This window comes from Cinclus cinclus, chromosome 1 (genome assembly GCF_963662255.1).
Source record: "Cinclus cinclus chromosome 1, bCinCin1.1, whole genome shotgun sequence".
NCBI lineage: Eukaryota > Metazoa > Chordata > Aves > Passeriformes > Cinclidae > Cinclus > Cinclus cinclus.
This window is the reverse complement of record NC_085046.1, coordinates 61,768,482-61,785,623: the sequence shown is the minus strand read 5'-3', so window position 1 is coordinate 61,785,623 and position 17,142 is coordinate 61,768,482. Positions and strand designations below refer to the sequence as shown.

At 39.6% G+C, this 17,142-nt stretch overlaps 2 protein-coding genes across 2 annotated transcripts in view; both read left to right on the top strand.

Moving 5' to 3' along the window:
- Window positions 1-9,146, top strand: part of E2F3 (E2F transcription factor 3) — a 41,937-nt gene extending 32,791 nt beyond the window's left edge. The window contains exons 3-7 of the mRNA XM_062514986.1: window positions 185-404; window positions 950-1,108; window positions 3,581-3,695; window positions 5,981-6,116; window positions 6,823-9,146. Of these exons, the coding sequence (XP_062370970.1) occupies window positions 185-404; window positions 950-1,108; window positions 3,581-3,695; window positions 5,981-6,116; window positions 6,823-7,088 (896 nt within the window). The 3' untranslated portion in view covers window positions 7,089-9,146. The remainder of the gene's footprint in view (window positions 1-184; window positions 405-949; window positions 1,109-3,580; window positions 3,696-5,980; window positions 6,117-6,822) is intronic.
- A 5,022-nt stretch (window positions 9,147-14,168) lies between these two features.
- Window positions 14,169-17,142, top strand: part of CDKAL1 (CDK5 regulatory subunit associated protein 1 like 1) — a 377,407-nt gene continuing 374,433 nt past the window's right edge. Inside the window, exons 1-2 of the mRNA XM_062514885.1 lie at window positions 14,169-14,208; window positions 15,822-15,859. The gene's annotated coding sequence lies outside the window, so the exon portion shown is untranslated. The remainder of the gene's footprint in view (window positions 14,209-15,821; window positions 15,860-17,142) is intronic.

The following is a 17,142-nucleotide window of genomic DNA, read 5'->3' as shown; positions in this document are numbered from 1 at the left end:
AAGTACATCCCGAAATACAAATACGAGTAGTGGTAAGTTGTGTCTTAATGCAGAGGTATGAGAGATTTCTTCAGTAAAATGAAAGAAGTAGCTGTAATATATATAATTTCATTTTTGGTTGCTGCTTTTGAAACCAAAATGAGAAAAAAACTGATATAACTTTCTTTTTCCTTTTCCTTCCAAGCTCCAAAATCTCCTTCAGAAAAGACTCGGTATGATACATCCCTTGGCCTTCTCACAAAGAAGTTCATTCAGTTGCTGAGCCAATCTCCTGATGGGGTCCTAGATTTGAACAGAGCAGCAGAGGTCCTCAAGGTGCAAAAAAGGAGGATTTACGATATCACCAATGTACTGGAAGGCATCCATCTCATTAAGAAAAAATCCAAAAACAACATTCAGTGGATGTAAGTATTCATTATCCTTTTCCATCCCTGCTGGCTGATTTCACTATCATAGGGCAGCAGTGTTTTTCTTCTCCCACCTCTTTTCTAACACTTTGCTCCAAGCAATCATCCAAAATGCCTTCCTACAGGATAAAGTCCTATTTTTCTGTTAAGAAAAGTTTATAAAAAGCATTTGTCAAGGAAATTATAAACCAGCATTTTGTTTGAAAGTGGGATTAATTAATTTACTTCTGCATGTGGAGTAAGTTTTAGATATGTGTCTCTTCCTGTTGCCTTCCTTGTTTGTTTTTTTTTTTTAAGCTGTGGTTAGAAACAAGAATTTGGAAGTAGTTGGAAATATTCAACTCTTGCCTCTTGATGGCAGTTCCAAAATGTGTTGTTGTGATAAAAAGATGCTTTTTCTGGAAAGTATAGTTTGTGTTGACTCGCTAGGGGTGTATTTAGGGAGAAAGGACTAAGAACCTGATCTGCAGTGTAAAATCCTGTGGTGTGGGGTCAAATGTTCCAGAAGCTGATGGGGTTGTCTTCCTTCTCTGTGTCTGCAGGGGCTGCAGTCTGTCAGAGGATGGTGGGATGCTAGCACAGTGCCAGGGCCTCACGAAGGAGGTGACTGAACTGACTCAGGAAGAGAAGAAACTGGATGAGCTAATCCAAAGCTGCACCCTGGACCTCAAGCTGCTAACGGAGGACTCAGAGAATCAGAGATATCCTTTTTCCCAAAACCTCAAAGGTGCTCAGCCTCCTTGCTGTGCCCTGTAGTACTAGGAGACTTCCTCTGTGTGATGTCATAGAAAGCAAGCATCAGAAGCTTCAAGAATTTGAAAAGGTTTTAATGTAGGTTGATATTAAAGCAACTTAAGCAGCTTGAACCTGTAATGTTTCTGGAATGTGAAAAGAAAAAAAAACAGAAGAGATGATAGGTGAAGGAGACTGTTAACATTTTTGTTCACATAGAGTAGAACCAAGAACTTTTACTGATTAATGACTGACAATATCCAATAGCCCTGCGTTTTTTTCCAAACCACAGTTTTATGTGTTCAGAAATTATAAAGGCATGAAGAGAAAGTCTGATAAGGTAACAGACTTGTTTAGTCGTTACCTTTCTTTTATTTGTTTCACTTTAAACTGACATATATATCTAAATTACAGGCACAGAGAGGAAAATAAAGTCGGGATTTGGTTTAGTCTGAAACTTGCAACAAAGTTGCAAATTCCTCTGGTTGGAGAATCTATAATAAAGTATAGATAAAACTTTTATGAGCTCTCAGAATACCGTAGGCTGAATTATATAATGTAATAGCAATACTAAATTGCATAAGGTTCATATGGCTTATTTTGGCTATTAATGTCCTTTGTAATTGACCAGGAGTAATTTTCCTTGGATTTCCCACCTATTAGCAACACAAGAAAGCATTCTATTAAATGCTAATGTGAAAACTTAGTACATTATATATAATAAGTAGTGCTTAAATAACATCTAATAAAGTGGATTTATTCTCTGTTCTGAAGGACAGGAAATAACTATGGGAGTACCAGTAAAAAGTACTAACTACGTGAACGTTGTCTCTTGACTGGATTTCATAGACTTTTTGATGTAACCAAAGATCACCAAGTGGCATGGGGGGTAGGGTCAGCACAGCCTTCAGCTAAGAGCATAATCCTTGAAGAGACATAAGCAAGACAAAACTGAACATTACAATTCTCAATTTTTGTAGCATTGAGTCTTTTGGGAATGAACTCTGCCTTTGCAAACCTCACTTAATGAGTGATAAAAGCCATTTGGGTGAAAGACCTGTCACATTGCCTCTTGACCCATTTGATCCAAGAAAAATGCAAGATGTATTGGAGCTTGGGCACTCTGTCTTGCTGTACTGCTCAGTAACAGCACACATTCATACTACCAAAAAGTATAAGTCAGGCTTTTTATTTCTCTGGCATAAACGTTTTGCCAGGTACCTCACAGAGACAAAACTAAACTCACAAAACTAAAGAGCTGGAACTGTATGCATGTTTTCATGGCCATTTCACGGTTCTTTTCACAGCCAAAAGCACTTTGACACCTCAGTTACAGGAATCAGTATGTGAGGCTTTACCATGTAGTAACTTCTAAAACACTGGCATTTTGACAAATACATGTTGAACAGCAAAATATTCATATTTATTCTGTACTTATGCAGAAATTGACATTCTGCACTCTAGAGGTTTAAAGTAGCTGCTTAGACAGGCTTTAAAAATAATTTTCTATAATATTAATTTTTATGTAAGTATATGAATGTTGCATAAATGTTTATATATTTAGATATATTTTATATATGTTCTATGTATTATATATTTATGTTTGCAAAGACCGTCAAATTTAAACTGAAATTAGGATTTTTGTCATCCTGGAAAAGAGAAGACTCCAGGGAGACCCTATAGTACCTTCCAGGACCTGAAGTGGGTCTGTGGGAGTGCTGGAGATGGAGTTTTTATAAGGACGTATAGTGACAGAACAAGGGGAAATGGCTTTAAACTGAAAGAAAGTGGGTTTAGATTAAATATTAGACAGAAATTCTTTATGGTAAGGGTGGTGGGGCACTGGGAGAAGTTGTCCAGAGAAGCTGTGGATGCCCCATCCCTGGAATTGCTCCAGGCCAGGTTGGATGGGGGTCTGGGCAACCTGGTCTAGTGAAAGCTGTCCCTGCCCATGGCAGAAGGGTTGGAATTAAATGGTATTTTAAGGTCCTTTCAAGCTCAAACCATTCAATGATTCGATGATACTGTGCATGCACTTTTACAGCATGCATCTATAAATTCCTATACACTTTTTCAGCGATTCTCAGCTCTCTGCATTTTGATAGCAAGTAAATAAAAATAGCATAAAAATTTTTTCTTCATGGAGTCTGTGAGTAATTTCAGGTTGTTGAACCCTACCTTATGTAGTTTCCCGCATACAGAGGAGGAGAGAAGCACTCAGCACAGAGAATCCCTTTTGTTCACTGAGTAGTTGCCCCAGCTGTTACATCAAAGGGAAGTTCTCACAGGGCTTTGTGGCAGTCACAGTGTAGAGAACAGAAAACCTTGGGCTAAGAGCTATGTTGCGTGAGAAAATGGAAAAGTAGTTCAAAGACTTCTGCCTCTTCTAATAGTCTGAGTGTATTGTAACCTGGGATGGAAAATTCCTTAACGATGATTACATTAGCTTATGTGACGTATCAAGATATTCGAAAAATTAGTGGCCTTAAAGACCAAACTGTTATAGTTGTGAAAGCTCCTCCAGAAACAAGACTTGAAGTGCCTGACCCAGTGGAGGTAAGGATAACCTGGCATTTTCTGGCAGGTTATAGGTAATTTTTCTACAAATGCAGCATCTCCTGAGTCTTACTGTGATGTGTGCCCAGGTATACAGTCCTATACAAATTTTACAAATTTTAGGGATGTTTCTGTAGAAAAGGAAGGGGAAACTTTAAAAATCAATTTGCACAGAACAATCATTATCTGTTCCTTTTCACTCACTTTCAAATTTCTTCAGGATAATCCACACTATTTCAGATACTTTCTTTTGCCATGCTTCATGTAAAGAAAAACTCTTGACAATTGAAATTTCCTTGGTTTGTAACAACATAGAATCTTCCACAAGAAATTCAGCTTTGTTATTTTAGCTAAAAAGTTAATGGATAACTGAACGCCTTAAACATCTTGAAAACTCATATAACTGATACTAATTTATTAAAACACGTCTTCATGTAGCAATTTCTCTTCTGAAGTATTTGTTATTGTGGAAATTTGTGTTTTACTCCTAGAGCACATTCTTTCCCTTCTTTCATCATCATCTTTGCTTTATTAACACTTTAATTCTCACTTGTGAAGAGACATCCAAGTATATTGGGCAAATGGGAATAATTGACAGGCACCGCTTGTTTAGAGATTCAGAAAATGTACCTAATTTCATCACTCCAGGAGCAGCTAGAGATGGGGCTAACCCTACAAACACTGCTAATGTTTTGTTCGTACCTGTGCATTCATCCTTCATCCCTACACTGTGACAGTGAGCTCAGCCATACCTGCTGCCCTGTGGGCAGGAATAGACTTTTGGATTCCTTGCCACCCCTTTTTCCCCCTGAGATTATTCTTCACTTGCTTATACCCGTTATGGTTTCCATCCTTCTTTTTCTCTTTTCTTTGCCTTTGTCCTTACTTTCCCCTTTGAACCTTGTTGCAGGTTTTCGCAGGAAGAATAAATCATTTTGCTGCAATGAGAAAAGGGTATCTTTTATCAGTATTCATAAATATATACTGTTATTGTTGTTTGCTTTCCTGTTTCTTCCCCCTGGGCATTATGCTTTGATTTTTAATTCAGCAAAATCAGGCAGGCAGAGAGAGATGCACACAATCATTAAAATTAGTGCTTAGACCTCCCTTATCCTCTGTACCCACCTTATTTAATTTTCAGCTTCAGGCAGTAAGGTCCTATTTCATTCTGTCACATGCAATTACATTTTAGTGTTCTTTCTTTGCATACCTCAGTTGCTCAATAGTACCTTCCTTCTTCAAATCCTGCTCTTCCCATCTCCTTTTTTTCCTAATTATCTGTAGCATTGCCCTAAGTACTCTTAACTGTTTTCTCTTTCCTGGCAAACCCCCATTCAGTTGCTGTTCTCTGTATTTGTAAATGCTGTCTATTATATTACATAACTGTCAGAACCCAAATAATAAGAGGAACATTTTGTCAAAGGGCACAAAAGGAAGTAGTTTAAACAAGTCTGCAAAGAGGTACCTAATGCCTATATTTATGCTTTTTAGAAAACTGTTGATGCAATACAGCAGCAGCAGGTTTATTTATAACCAGAGTAATTTATGACTTTCCATCATAATGCAAAGAGCAGCTTTGCAGGTTTTCTGTGTCTGGGTCTTGTTGGTGTATTGTACCAGTGTGTGACAGTTAAGAAAAAGGCAACTTCTTGCAACAAATTAGCAGCTCCTATTCAGAACCCCCCTCAAAATCACTGCCTTGAGGAGGCAGAGGGACTTATATAAGTAGCTTGGGTGAAGAAAATGGCATCTGGTTTGGGGCTTTTTGTTATTTGGAAATGTTGCCTGATAAATAGGTGAACTTATATTTAGATATTTTAGTTCAGTTGAGTAAGTGCTGAAGGCTTTTGGGAGAGTGGGAAAGATGTTTTGGCATCTTTTTAAAGCAGAAACATTTACACAAATGGATCCAATATTATTGTTATGAATAATAATAAAGCCTGTGACTCGCATCCCACACTTCCATTCCATCAGAATGCTCCAGGCTATTGTGGTTATAAGAAAATGTTCGGAGTTTAATCCTTCATACCTCCCTCCTTATGATATGACATGCAAAATGGTGGGATTTTTGAGATTTGTGCACTACAGTAGGAAAAAAAATTATGTTCTGGTCTGCAAGATACATTAGCCAACCTTTTGCATCTTGAAAAAAAAAGGTTCGGTGTTCTTTTGATTGGTAAAACTGTACTCAAACACTCACAACATAGTAAGAATTCACTCAGTGTCATCACTGTTCTGTTGTGTTCATTGGTGTAACACCATTCTGATGTTTGTTTTGTTAGCAGAGTGCATTGATACATTTGTCTAGTACTCAAGGACCTATTGAAGTTTATCTGTGCCCAGAAGAAAATGATGCCCTCAGTCCAGTGAAAACTTACAGTCAGGACCACAATGGAAATATTTCCAAAACCATTTCCAAAGGTAAAATTATTTATTTGCAATACTAATGTCCTTTCTTCAAGCTCACATTCAAGGTTTCAGTTTAGACTTTGGATTTCCAGCTCTTTTTCTTTGGCCTTATTTTTCTAAGAAATGAAAAGCTGAGGTATCAATGTTTCACTGTGTATTTCTGGTTTATATAGTTGGAAATAAGTTTTCCTTTGCATCATTTAAAGTAAGTTTCCTGTTTGCGTATCGTATGTAACCAAAGTGTATGTAGTACTGAAGAAAAAAACGGTTTTGTTCCTTTTAAGTTTTCAAATAAGATAGTAGCAGTAAAGATCCATCTCAACAGAAGAGGCAGAAATCTCTGTGTATGGGTAAATGTGAAGCTACATTGCTTCACTGATGACATGGTACCTAGTAAATTCTCCATTTTGACTGTGAACTCCATTGAAAAATGTGCTTCTTGCTATGTTAGATTTATTTCCCCCTGTAGTTGTTTAAATCTTGTAAGATAACTTTTTAATAGAAAAGTCAGAGATGATAGCAACGTGGTAATTTTTGAGAAGGCTTTTGTAACATATCAAAAACAAGCTAGAAATGATATGGAGGTTATTTTTTTATTGTTGACATGATGCTTTATGAAAGGCCCTTTGTGCAGTGGTTACTTTGCTTGATCTGTCTCTGATATTTCTACTGAGATTAAATGTGGTATCTCTTTTTTTTCCTCTCCCTCCTGTCACAGAAGTGGCTTCTGCTAACTCAGGACAAGGTGACTGCTCAGTAAATATGGCAACAATCTCTCCTTTGGCTTCTCCAGCCAACCTTCTACAGCAGACCGAGGACCAAATTCCCTCAAACTTTGAAGGACCATTTGTGAATTTGCTGCCCCCTCTGCTTCAGGAAGATTACTTGCTGAGCCTTGGGGATGAAGAAGGCATCAGTGACCTCTTTGATGCTTATGATTTAGAGAAACTTCCTTCACTGATGGATGAATTTATATACAGCTGATTGTCTTAAGTGCTGTCCATATCTAAACTATGTTTTTAATGGAATCAAAAAACCTGCCGTCATTCAGAGTTATCCTCCACTTACCATAAAATAGCATTATTAAATAAACTAGGCTCCTGAGCAGTGCTGATATTTTAATTGAATACTCCCAATAATACTATAAGAAAAATTGGAGGGCTTTTACAGCAGAGCCTTCTCCCTGACCCTGAGCTCCAGTGCCTTGCGAGTCAGCAGGTGCAAGCAGGTGACCGTAGATGTTTTGTCTCCACACTCCCCCAGTCTCTGCTTACCGTGACAAGTGGGCTTACGGAGAAGGGCTTCATGAACTGGTTTAGTGCAAAATAACAATTTTGTAATAGTATTTCAGGTCGTGCCTTCTGCAGAGAATGCATGTCTTTTGGGTGTCACAACATGGATTGTACATGCAGTGAACGTAAATATGAAGTAATGCAAAAGAGTGGAATGGGATTCTTCAGCTACTTGTGGGAATGTTTAAATTGCTGTCATAATGCTCATTTTGAGCTGTGTATATGTCTCATTATGAGGTCAAATACTTATGTCCTTAAAAGCTTTTAATGAAAAGAAAATACACTGTAAATGTAGTGTATATTGCAGATATTGAAAAGTATAAAGTTCTGCCACTTCTCGTAGTAATTGCAGATTTTTAAAAATGCTTGTGTGTGTGTGTGTGTGTGTGTGAAAGTAGTTTTTGTTGGTTGTTTATTTTTTTTCTAAACTAGAACGAAGATGCACAGTTCAATTTTACTGCCCCCAGTGTGCATTAGAACTGGTACAAGAATTTTTGTGGTACTAAGTGGGGCTTCATGTTAAGTGCCTACTAGAGATGCACTGTGGGTTTTTCCCTCTATGGAAAACACTTATGCCAAGCTTTGTTTGTTCAATATATCATATTTATCTCAGTGGGTTAGCTTCCTCTGCTTACAGCTTTTTATAATTCTCTTTGCCAGCAAAATGGAACTAATTTTTTTCCAAAGTACATAACTGTAAGTACCACATCAACTGAATTGCATTTATTTTTTGAAGATCTTTGCTAGTATAGTATAGTACCAATATTTATTTTTTGAACGTCAGAGGAATTCTAAGAAGTCTTAAATAATTTTTTTTTTCTTGAGTGTAAAATATTTTGCCATGTTCTGGGCTAAATTAATGTAATGTTGGTTAGATGATGCCCATATAATCTTTTTGTTCGCATTAATGTTGTGCTTATCTGACATAACTCAGAAAATTAGTACTATTTGTACTGTAGTAGATTGTTATGTATGCAGGTTTTCTGGTACCATTGAGTTGCTGCTATGAAAACTCACACACGAAAAGGCAAAAAGTCACAGTACTAATAAGGAAACTGTATGACTGTGTGGGTTTTGGAGTATAACAAATGTATAAAGGGCAACACATAAAGAACTGTTAAACAGTGTTAAGTGTGTGTTTATATGTACAAATGTTTGCATAGATCTTTCAGCAGTTGTATTTAATTTGATATATGTTCTCAACTCACACTTTAGTTATCTAGCAGTTTTGTACAATAGAATTAATTTGTAAACACTGCCAGAATATTTTCTAGCTGGTTTGTAATTTTTTAAGAGTTTTTTTAGATGTGGATCTGTAAATAAAATTGTAGTATTTAAAGTTTTCGTCTTGTGGAAGAGGAAAGTAAAAGTTGTGTGAGCATGAAGATTTATAAGACAAAGGGGCACTTTTGCGAGGGAAGAGAAAATGAAGACTAACGCAGACCATCTTTTTTTTTTGTACAAATTAAACTCTTGTCCCAATGTGTGTGGGCAAAATACTAATCTAATTTAGCTTTGCATTGTATGCTAGTTTAAAAAAAAAAAAACAAAAACAAAACAAACCTCTGTAAAATACTGTAAAAAAATGAAAAAAAAAACGACAAAAAAGCTTTTATGGTGAGTTTTGTAAATAGATTTATTAAAGGGTGACAAGTTCTCTAGCTGTGATCTTACCACTTAAAATGGATGTAATTTGAATAAATTTTGTATGGTAATGAATCAATAAAAATGAAATTTTTTAAAGACTTTATATTTGTATACAGCTATTTAAATTTTTCTTATTCTTGGTGCCTGTCATAGTGTTTCTTAAAACCTGTTACTGTTTTCGTTGTTAGTGCAAACACTCATTTGACACCAGATAGTTTCAATCCCATTTTTTTATGATGCCAACAATAAATTCTGTGGGTTTTTTTAAGCAAGAGTGAAACAAGAATAAAAGACACATGTTAAGAGACGCAGCAGGTGATCCAGATAGTACAAGTTGAGATAATACAAGTTTATTTATGACCTCTCCTCTCATGAATTAGGAAGCGACTCCTTGCAAACTTCATAGAAATATTGTTATTGTAGGATTAAATCACATGAAAGCAATTGTTGAGGATGTGCTTAACATGCCTACTGATAATTCTCTAGAAGTTTCCTAATAGTAGCTTTGAGAAGAAGTTGTGTTTTATTCAGTCATTTCCTTGTGCCAGATCTTTATTTAAGAACTTGTACTTCTTTTCTGGTATTGGTGCTGCACTTTTTTAGATACATGGCCGTCCATCAACTGCAAAAAAAAAAAAAAAAAAAAAAAGAAAAATCAAGGTAATAAAATCACAGTAATATGGTTGATTGCTTAAAAGTATCTCTGAGCAAGTCGTTTGTCTTGTCAACTTCCTGCACACTAGGAGAAGGCTGTTACTTTCTCTGTGCACCTGTACATATTCAAACATCTGCACACAGCAGTAGTGAAAGGAAGATGACAAAGGTCCTCTCTCTATTCTTAATAAATAATAAAGCAGGGCTAGATGGCTGTGTTCTCTGGTCTCCCTTCGAAGCAGAGGTGGCAATAAATACCTGCTATCCCTCCCTGGCCTGTTCTCAGTTTCTCTATTCTCCAGTTGCCATAAGAACTTTATCTGCCCCTAGAATCACTAGCAGTACTGATAACGAGTTTTCGTGTCATTTACCCCTCTCCTTCCTTCTGCTTTCTGTATCTGCTTTACAAGCTTGCGATGTGCTGAGGTGCAGGATAAGAAATCAGCCTGTTAAAATACTATTCCTGCTCTTCTGGGCTAGCATGGTGTACCTCAACATTATTCAGTGTATTAGTTTCAAGGAGGTTTTATTGGGGCCTGTATGTGCTACATTCCTTGGCTGCTGACAGATGGAAAAGGTTTTGGAAAAATCTGCCAACACGGCCTGAAGGATAGGCAACTATTTATTCCTTTGCACGCAGGAAAGGAATTAAAAAGAAAAAAAAAAGAAAAAAGGAGGTTCATGCTCTAGAACCTACCATTAGAACTCATCCCCCTACAAATGACAAGAAGCAGTCACTATATTCCTTTTGAGTTATACCTGAAAGAATAAATTGCACTTTGCTCTTGATGCAGACATGGACATTTTTGTTGTAGAAAGAATGAAAGATATGTGAGGTACTTTCTGTAGCATGAAACAACTATATATTTTAAAGCACTAAATTTAGCATGTGTCTTTTTTTTATTTTTTTTGCCTCCTGTGTGAAGCAGAGTTTATGCACTATGCAGTTTTTGTTCCTGCAGCCAACAATTCCTCACACTAAGTGAACCATGAGCCTGTATAGCAAAGTCAGCGGAGTGATACTAACCAAACCATAAACAAGCAGAATTCATCTCCCCATTCTACTTTTCTTGCTGAAGTAAGATCTGCCTGGATATTACTCTACAGCTAAGCAATGATCAGAAGAATGCTTGGCCTTTGTTAAGTCTGGGAGTTTCTTACAATTTTCTTTCTGAAAGTTGACAGGAAGAAAATGTCATGTATAACAGGAAAAAAATGGGTTGTTACCAGTTCTGAGTGGTGCTGAATGTTGCTCATAAATGACCAACCAGAGTCTCCTAAATTTCGAGAGTAAAGGAAAAAAAAAAAAAAAAACCTAATTTTTTGTCTCTTTTAGGACTCCTCATTTTTTTTCTGAATACCTTCTCTCCCATTTCGACCTAGAACTGATGCTAGTTATCAGAGAATACTGTTGCCGTATAAAATTTGAGCCCTCACCTCCCTGGCTGTTTTCTTTCTCTAAGGATGTTCATTGAGATGCTCTAAATCTGCCAAGGATGTATCTTTTACTAACCAGAACCTGAAATGGAGATTTGGATTTTATTTTCCCAGCAGTTTTTGCGTTTGTCCCAATTACCTGCTCTTGCAAAACCTATGACTTCAGTTGGTAACCCAGCCCAAGGCTGGTGTCTGTGAGTCTACCAGCCCTGAAGAACAGAGTAGGAAGTAAGGTCTGCAGGCACCTTGGAAAGGATGTCATCTGAAGCTCTTCTGTGGACATCAAGGAGCTGGAGCACGTTTGCTGCCGACCCAGAGAAGGCCAGCAGTGGAAGGTGTACTCCCAGCCAATGTCACATTAAAAGCAGTTTTCCCAGGTAGATAAGGAGAAACTTTCTTCCAGTGATCAGGCGGTGGTGGGGAATTACCTTCTCCCTTCCCTCCCTGCTGTGCTACCTGCTGTCTGTGCCCGGCTTCATTTGTTACTGTGAATGTGCTACAAAGCAATTTAGCGTTGTCAACTTCCAAAGCCCTGGGAGAGTGCCTTCCAATTTGTGGCTACATCCTATGGCTACATCCTAGCTACAGCAGGACTGGGCTGGCACAAGGGCTGCTTGATACTATGAATTCTTGGCAGCGGGACAAAGTAAAGGCTCTGCCGGATCATGCTGGAACTGATCAGTGTGGCCTATTTATGTCACTAGGTATGGGACTTGTGGGGTATTCCTGCCTGGGAGCTGCTCTTGGAGATCACTGCCCGCCCTTAACGAGTAGTGCTTGTCAGTGTTGGCCATCTGGAGATTTTTGGTTGGGTCTTGCAGGCTGTGCTTTGCTCTTCTAGCCAGCTGTAAGCCAGCACTGGTGTGTGCCCAGTTGGGTTTAACCAGAGCAGAAACACTCGGCTGGTGGGGACCTGTTGAGGGTTAGTTCTCTCCCTTTTTCCCTCTGTGGAATTTTCCCCATTGTCATGCTAAGATACCTGTTGACTGGGCCCTGGTGACAAGGGGGAGGGGACGGGAGGGAAGAAGCAAACCCCGCGAGATTCAAACAGCCAGAAGAGGAAGCGGAAGGCTGGGCCTCGGCCCATTTCCCCCGTGGAGTTCGGACGAGAAGGACGATCGCCGCTGGTGTCCCATCCCTGCGTCGGGAAACCACCATCGGACCCTGCCCGGCTGTCTTCTCGCTGTGAACTACCACCATCCAGCACTCTACTGATCACCGGGACCGACACTGTGAGCGGAGAGCTCTCTCTCCATCTCTCTCTCCCCTGGGACAGCGCTGCCATCACCCCCAGCCCTCCTGCGGCTCTGCGGGACCCGCCCGCCCCCAGCACCGGGAACTGCAGCTCAGGGAAAAGGTGCCTGCAGCCAGAAAGGAACTGGGACTGAGTCACTGTTCTGTTTGTGGGTAATTTCATAGCTCTTGTTGTTCTTGTTTGTCTTGTTAGATATACTAGTAAAGAACTGTTATTCCTACCCCCATATCTTTGCCTGAGAGCTCTCTTAATTCCAAAATTATAATAATCGGAAGAATCACAATTTTTTTTCAGTCCAAGGGGAAGCTTCTGCTTTCCTTGGCAAACACCTGTCTTTCAAACCAAGACAGGACCACTGTAAGGGAGTGCAGTGCGGTGCTCCCAGAACAGAGGAGATGAATTCAAGGACTGCACGTGAAATACCTTGAACGTGGGAAACTGAGAAGAAAAAAGGAAAAGAATCGCTAACCTTATCAGGCAGCAGTTACAATGCTGGTTTGGGATACAGATACCATTACTACTGACCTAGTAAGGATTTCTTACTCCATAGGAGGAGGTCTGAAATAGACCAGTGTGGTCACCCATTTCAAAATATTTTTCTCCATTCTCTCCTGGGCTAAAAATGCCACAAAGGTAACAAATTACGAATCACACAGTGTCTCACTGAGAGCATCTCTGGAAAGTACTTGTCCGCTTAAACAAAGACCAAACAGGATGGCAAATATATCTTCAACTGTAACAATGACTCCATCATGAGACCAGGGTGGTATTAATAGTGCTCAGTCCTGCTCAGAATGATTTGTTTTTAAAGACTGATTTAAGTGAAGTGCTTATTTCTTTCTGTCGCAGTTCTCTTCTTTAAATCTTTCATGTTCCTTTGTCCACATTTTCTTTTTTCCCTTTTTATTTTTCTTCCTTCTTCCAGTGAGCATTGTCAGATAAGCATTATATAAAATAAGCACGAGTTTGTAAGAAAAAGGAGAGGGAGACGATAACCGGAATTAGAAGTTCCCACATCTTATCTGTGAGTGGACCAACAGACCTATTATGGAATACACCCAGCGTTTTCATTCACTTTCCCTCCAGTTCCAGGAAGGCTATAATATACTTTTTAAAGAATAAACTGATTCCAAAGGCTCCATCTAAAGAGAGAAACCTAATGTTTGAAATGCAACTACAGGCAGTGGTGACTTACACATTCCAAAGCTGACTACCTCAAAATAGAATATATGAAAAATACAATATAAATAATCGTTTTAGGTTAACCGTGTATATTTAAGCCAAAGCAATAATAATATGCTCATTCTCTGCAACACTTTGATCACCAAAGACACTGCATGCTTTGTCTGCTCAGAGCTTCAGCTTCAGCCATCCAGTAACCACGCTGGTGTTTTGCTGGATATCAATCAGGACACTTTGGGGGAAAAGAGTGTCAGAAACTTCTACCATCTGATACTAAGTACTGTGACCAATATCGTTTACACTGTTCAGCAAAGTTGCTACTAGCATCGTATTCTGAACAAATTAGCGATGAAAAATAATAATAAAGAAAGCGCGTTGTGGCCAGAAGAGAATTGAGTAGCTCGTCACCCATTTGGATCAGATACATCAGCATCGCAAGCGCTTTAACTGGACAGGTACTGCTAGGATGGCGATTTTCCAATAAAAGCGAAGGTAGTCTCCGAGGCTCCGGGAGACCGCACGCTCAGAGGCGAAGCGAGGGCGCCGCGCCCTCCGTGCTGTAGTGGCCTCTGCCGGCCGCCGTCCGGCGCCGCTGCGCGCGCGGGGCCGTGGGGCGGGGCGCGATGGCGGAGCCCGGGTGAGGCGCGGGTGAGTGCCGGGGTGGGCTTCGGTCTCCTTCCCTCCGCTCCCCTCCCCTCTCCTCCCCTCCTTTCCCGTCCCGTCCTTCCCTCCCCTGCCTGGCTGTGGCGGTCTGGCCGAGTTCCCCTTCTCCTCCCCGGGTGATGTTGCCATCCCCTGTGGGGCCTTCCCGGGGCTCCGCGTTAACGTCGGGAGGAGGAGACGAACGTCCTGGCGGGAATCTCCGGAGGGGTCTGCGGCCGGGATGCAGCTCGGGGATGGGGTACCCTCAGCGGGCTGGAAGCCGGGTAGGGGGGCCGAGCCCAGGCGGGCTCCGGGATGTGCGTGATGCAGGCGGTGGCCCGGCTGTCCTTCGCCCGTGGGCCGTACTTGTGTGTACCCTTATATATATCTGTATGTACTGTTTGCGTATTTATGTGTACTGCGGGAACTGGGTCTGTTTAGTGTGGAGTACTGAGAGGGGGTCTCGTTAATGCGAGTAAATATCTCAGAGGCAGATGCGAGACTCTTCAGGCGCTCAGTGACAGGACGAGGAGCAGTGGCCATAAACTAAAACGCAGGAAGTTTCACTTTAACAGGAGGAAGAACTTTATATTGAGGTGGCAGAGCACTGAACAGGCTGCCCGGGGAGGTTGTGGCGTCTCCCTCTCTGGAGACATTCAAACCCACGTGGACACATTCCCTTGTAATCAGCTCGTGCTTGGGGCAGAGCAGGATGATCTCTGGAGGTCCCTTCCCAGCGCCACCAATTCCATCCTTCTGTGATATACACACATATATGTATACTTCAAACTCGGTCTCAGTGTCTATTAACGCTACAGTTTTCTTGTGCTCTGTGTGAGGCCGGATATAAAATCCCGGGGTTGTCCGGGAGACACCTGTTGGTAAATAGCTGCAAAGAGCCATCCTCTTCCACCTGGATGGAAGTCCTCCATTGGAATATGCGAGGAGATTGAGAGGGGGTGACCAAACCAGACTGACACAAGGGAAGTTGTGTTTGTGACAAGATGTTAAAACAACTCTAGTTTTTTATTTGCTTGCTGATGTTTTTTTGAAGAAAAGTTTAGAGTTCTGTAGGTGCAGCTTGGCTGTATGAGAAAAATACATTAACTTCTAATTTTGTTATTGCTTCTTATTTCAGTCAATCTACCAGAATAGCTGCAGGAATCAGTCTTTATTTTTTTTTCCTTGTAAAAGAGATCTCATGCATGCATATGGAACTAGTGCAGATACCAAGTAATCTGTTTGAAAATAACTTCACAGTGTTTTAATTAAAAAAAATTGTGAATGACTCGAACTAAAATTTGGAGGAAGCCTGTGATAACTTAAATACATCTGACTTTGATAATAAAAAAGATTCTATAGAAGAAGGGTAAAAAGAACAGTGCCCCTGCACAGGAGACAGGGAAAATGTGGGAACTCTTCCACCTTGCCAGCCAGTGTGTGTACCCCATCCACATGAGGTCAAACTGAGCAAGGAATGTATTTGTGCAAAGGGAAGATGAGTGCTTGCTGGACAAGAACATGAATTCATGGTTTCTGTCAGCTAGTTCTGCTTGTTCATGCCATGTCTTTTTTTCCTTTTCCTCCCCCTTACCCCCCACCCCCCAGGTTTACTGCCCAAGAGGATTTAGACATTGCTTAAAAAGGTAGGAGTTTTAGTTTGGCTGTATTCTTTCTTCCGTGGGTCACTGAAATTAGCTTATTTGTTTTTCCAGCTGCCCCGTTACATTGAGTATTTTTCTGTTAGAGAGAAAAAACAACAAATCAAAACTTTTTATTCCTTTCCAGATATTGGTTTAATAACTACCTATTTGTACATATTATCAGTTGTATAAATTAGTGTAAGAGATGTCACCTTTCCCTCATAGTCTTTATTGCTAGACTTTTCACAAATGTTTATTTATGTTCATCTTTTGCTGCATAATTATATAGATCCTGGGCTTTTTTATGTAGAAGAATGCTAATTGCCTAAGGAGCTAGGGCAGATGCATCCTCTTTGTGACATCATTCTGTTCCCTTTTAAGTTAAATGCAGATGTGTGATGGTTTAGCTTACATAAAGTTTTATTTTGAAGTACATTTTCCAAGGTTCACTGAAGGACACATGCTGGGAAAAATGCATGGGTGTTTAACTTTTGTGTTCTTCAGTAATTCATTTGCAACATCTGGAAGTGTTTTTCTGCCAGTAGCATATTTTTGGTTCCTGAAATCTAATTTTAAAGAAATTAAAGCCTTGTTTTTTGTTCTTCATTGTCAGTTACGAAAGTGGTGTATTTTCCCTGTAAACTGTGAAATACCCTTGTATGATTTCCTTATTAAGCTGTTGGTTTATGTCAAACACCTGAGTTTCCAGTGGTACTTCAGACTTTCATCTAATTAGGAGTTACAGCACAGTGTGGTGTGTAATTATTGCAGTAACTCTTTTTATAGACTTTTCTATAAATGGCTTTTTTTTTTTAATTCCTGAAAACTAATCTGGATTTTCACATCTGCTGGCAGATATGTATGCATATAAATTTTGTTTCTTGTGGAAAATATAATTAGATATTAGCAATCTTTTAATATATTGTTCTAGCCAGATTGTAGTATATTTATTTTTTTTTTTAGTTAGGTATAGTTGTTTAACATTCTGTATCTGAAAACAGAATTTTTTATTTTACTGTCCCAGTGAATGAACTAATTCAGATGAAAGGCCTGTGGTATCAGGAATTCTGAGAATAGTTCAGTTTGTTTTCAAAAAGAATGTGAAAACATATTTGGATAGTGTCCACACACAAACAAGAGAGCCAGAATGACCTCTGAAGCAGTCACTTGGATTCTGTGTCTTTCATTCTTCTTCTGTGATGTGATTGGAAGTACATTCATCATATAACATGAGCTCACTATTTTATTATGATGCTGACATGATTTAAAGTACCTGTATCTTGGAT